We start from the raw sequence: 2,224 nt of genomic DNA, 5'->3' as shown, positions 1-2,224 counted from the left end.
AGGAAAACCCAATCATCAACTTGGAACTCTAGTTCCCTTCTTCTCACATCTGCATAAGACTTCTGGCGACTCTGAGCAGTCTTAAGTCTATCTCTAATGAGTTGCACTTTCTCCATAGCATCAAGGACCGAATCTGGTCCTATCAAGGCTGCTTCACCTACTTCAAACCAACCAACTGGAGATCTACATCTACGCCCATACAATGCCTTTTAAGGGGCCATCTGAATGCTGGAATGGTAACTATTGTTGTAGGCAAACTCAATAAGAGGAAGGTGATCGTCCCAACTACCCTTGAAGTCGATCACACAAGCTCTCAACATATCTTCTAAGGTCTGAATGGTACGCTCTGCCTGACCATCCGTTTGTGGATGAAATGTTGTGCTAAGATTAACCTGAGTACCAAGACCTTTCTGAAATGACTTCCAGAAATGAGAGGTAAACTGAGGACCTCTATCTGAGATGATAGACATAGGAACTCCATGCAACCTCACAATCTCATTAATGTAAAGCTTGGCGTAATCCTCCGCCGAATCTGTAGTCTTGACCGCCAAAAAGCGAGAAGACTTAGTAACCCTATCAACAATCACCCAAATGGAGTCATGTTGTTTGCGAGTACGAGGTAAACTGTGTGAAGTCCATGTTGATCACTTCCCACTTCCAAGTAGGAATGTCAATCTCTTGAGTCATACCTCCTGGTTTTTGATGTTCTACCTTTACTTGCTGGCAATTAGAGCATTTAGCCACAAAGTCTGCTATATCTCTTTTCATATCATTCCACCAATAGACTTCCCGTAGATCACGGTACATCTTAGTGGCGCCTGGATGAATAGAATATCTGGAATTGTGGGCTTCTGCGAGAATATGCTGTCTCAATTCACCCACATCAGGAACACACAATCTACCTTGATAGCGAAGTACACCATCTCCCCCTTGGGAGAAAACCTCCACTCTCTGATTGTGGACTGCACTCTTAAGTTCAAGTAATATCAGTTCGCTGTCTTGCTTTTCCTTAACTTTCACTACCAAAGAAGATTCTGATCTATTCTGGACTATCACACCACCATCTGATGTGTTAGTAAGACTAACTCCTAAGAAAGCAAGACGATGAACATCTTTTTCTACTTCCTTCCTTTTTTTTCCTTAATATGTGCTACACCACCCTCTAGATTCACCTCTTTCTGGCCTTAAAGTAAGAGATAATCAACATATAGGTACTGAGCTACTACCCTTCTATTCTAAGACTGGCTCGTTTGGAAATTGGAACTAAACAACCCAAATTCTACAATCGACTGAGGCATGACAGAATTGAAACCAATCCATGCCTAGAATTATATCAAAATCTACCATTTCTAACTTTACAAGATCTACTGAGGTGACTTTCTGAGAGACTGAGATAGGGCAGTCTCTGTATACCCGTCTAGCTATAACTGGGTCACCGACTGGAGTAGAGACTGAGAAAGGTTCTGAAAGAGTTTCTGGGCTAACACTGAACTGGACAGCTATGTAATGAGTTACAAAGGTAAGAGTAGTCCTTGAATCTAACACTACAAAATATCTAAAGAAAGACTCGAAACGTACCAGTGATAACATCAGGAGAATCTTCCTGGTCCTGGGGAGCCTGGATAGCATAAAACCTGCCTTGGCATTGACTGCCACCTGTACAAGATGACACACCCAGCTGAGTTGGGCGACCTATCGGTACTGTTGGAGCGGTAGACTGAGCCCTAATATTGTTACCTTTTTTCCTCTTCTTGGCAAAAGGGCAATTCTTCACCCTATGACCAGACTTACCACACCCAAAACATCCTTTCTTGCCTGCAAGACACTCATTTGGATGGTTCTTACCACACTTTGGACAAGTTGGGTAGGTCCTATTTCCTGAAACAGTTCCCTGAGACTTAGAGCCTGGTGCCCTACAATTCTGATCTTGTCGAAACTGTGAGTGATTTCCACCACCCGATTTCTGTTGAGAGTACTCATAGTTCCCTGTTCTAGCTTTCTTGTTTACCTTAGTGATTTTCCTAAGCTTATCTCTCTCAACCTGCTGATTGTTCTGATTATTCTTACTTTGAGCCAAAGGTTGAATAGCGTTCTGAAACTCTGCATTCGAAACTCCCTGATCTGGGACTAGAGGAACTGTGTTAGCATTCCTGGCATTCGCATTCCTAGTGTTAGCTCTACGGGGAGGCATGATTGCTGAAATGTAGAACATCGAGTTAGAATA

General features: G+C 42.8%; 1 protein-coding gene across 1 annotated transcript in view; it reads right to left on the bottom strand.

The window, feature by feature from the left end:
* Positions 1 to 2,191, bottom strand: part of LOC125851699 (uncharacterized) — a 3,505-nt gene extending 1,314 nt beyond the window's left edge. Inside the window, exons 1-2 of the mRNA XM_049531464.1 lie at positions 1,851 to 2,191; positions 1,579 to 1,775 (exon numbers count right to left, since the gene is read on the bottom strand). Coding sequence (XP_049387421.1) covers positions 1,579 to 1,775; positions 1,851 to 2,191 — 538 coding nt within the window. The remainder of the gene's footprint in view (positions 1 to 1,578; positions 1,776 to 1,850) is intronic.
* Positions 2,192 to 2,224: the final 33 nt, after the last annotated feature.

Source organism: Solanum stenotomum, unplaced genomic scaffold, assembly GCF_019186545.1.
Source record: "Solanum stenotomum isolate F172 unplaced genomic scaffold, ASM1918654v1 scaffold28676, whole genome shotgun sequence".
In the NCBI taxonomy this organism is placed as follows: Eukaryota; Viridiplantae; Streptophyta; class Magnoliopsida; order Solanales; family Solanaceae; genus Solanum; species Solanum stenotomum.
Note: the sequence above shows the minus strand (reverse complement) of the source record. Positions and strands in the feature narration are given on the sequence as shown.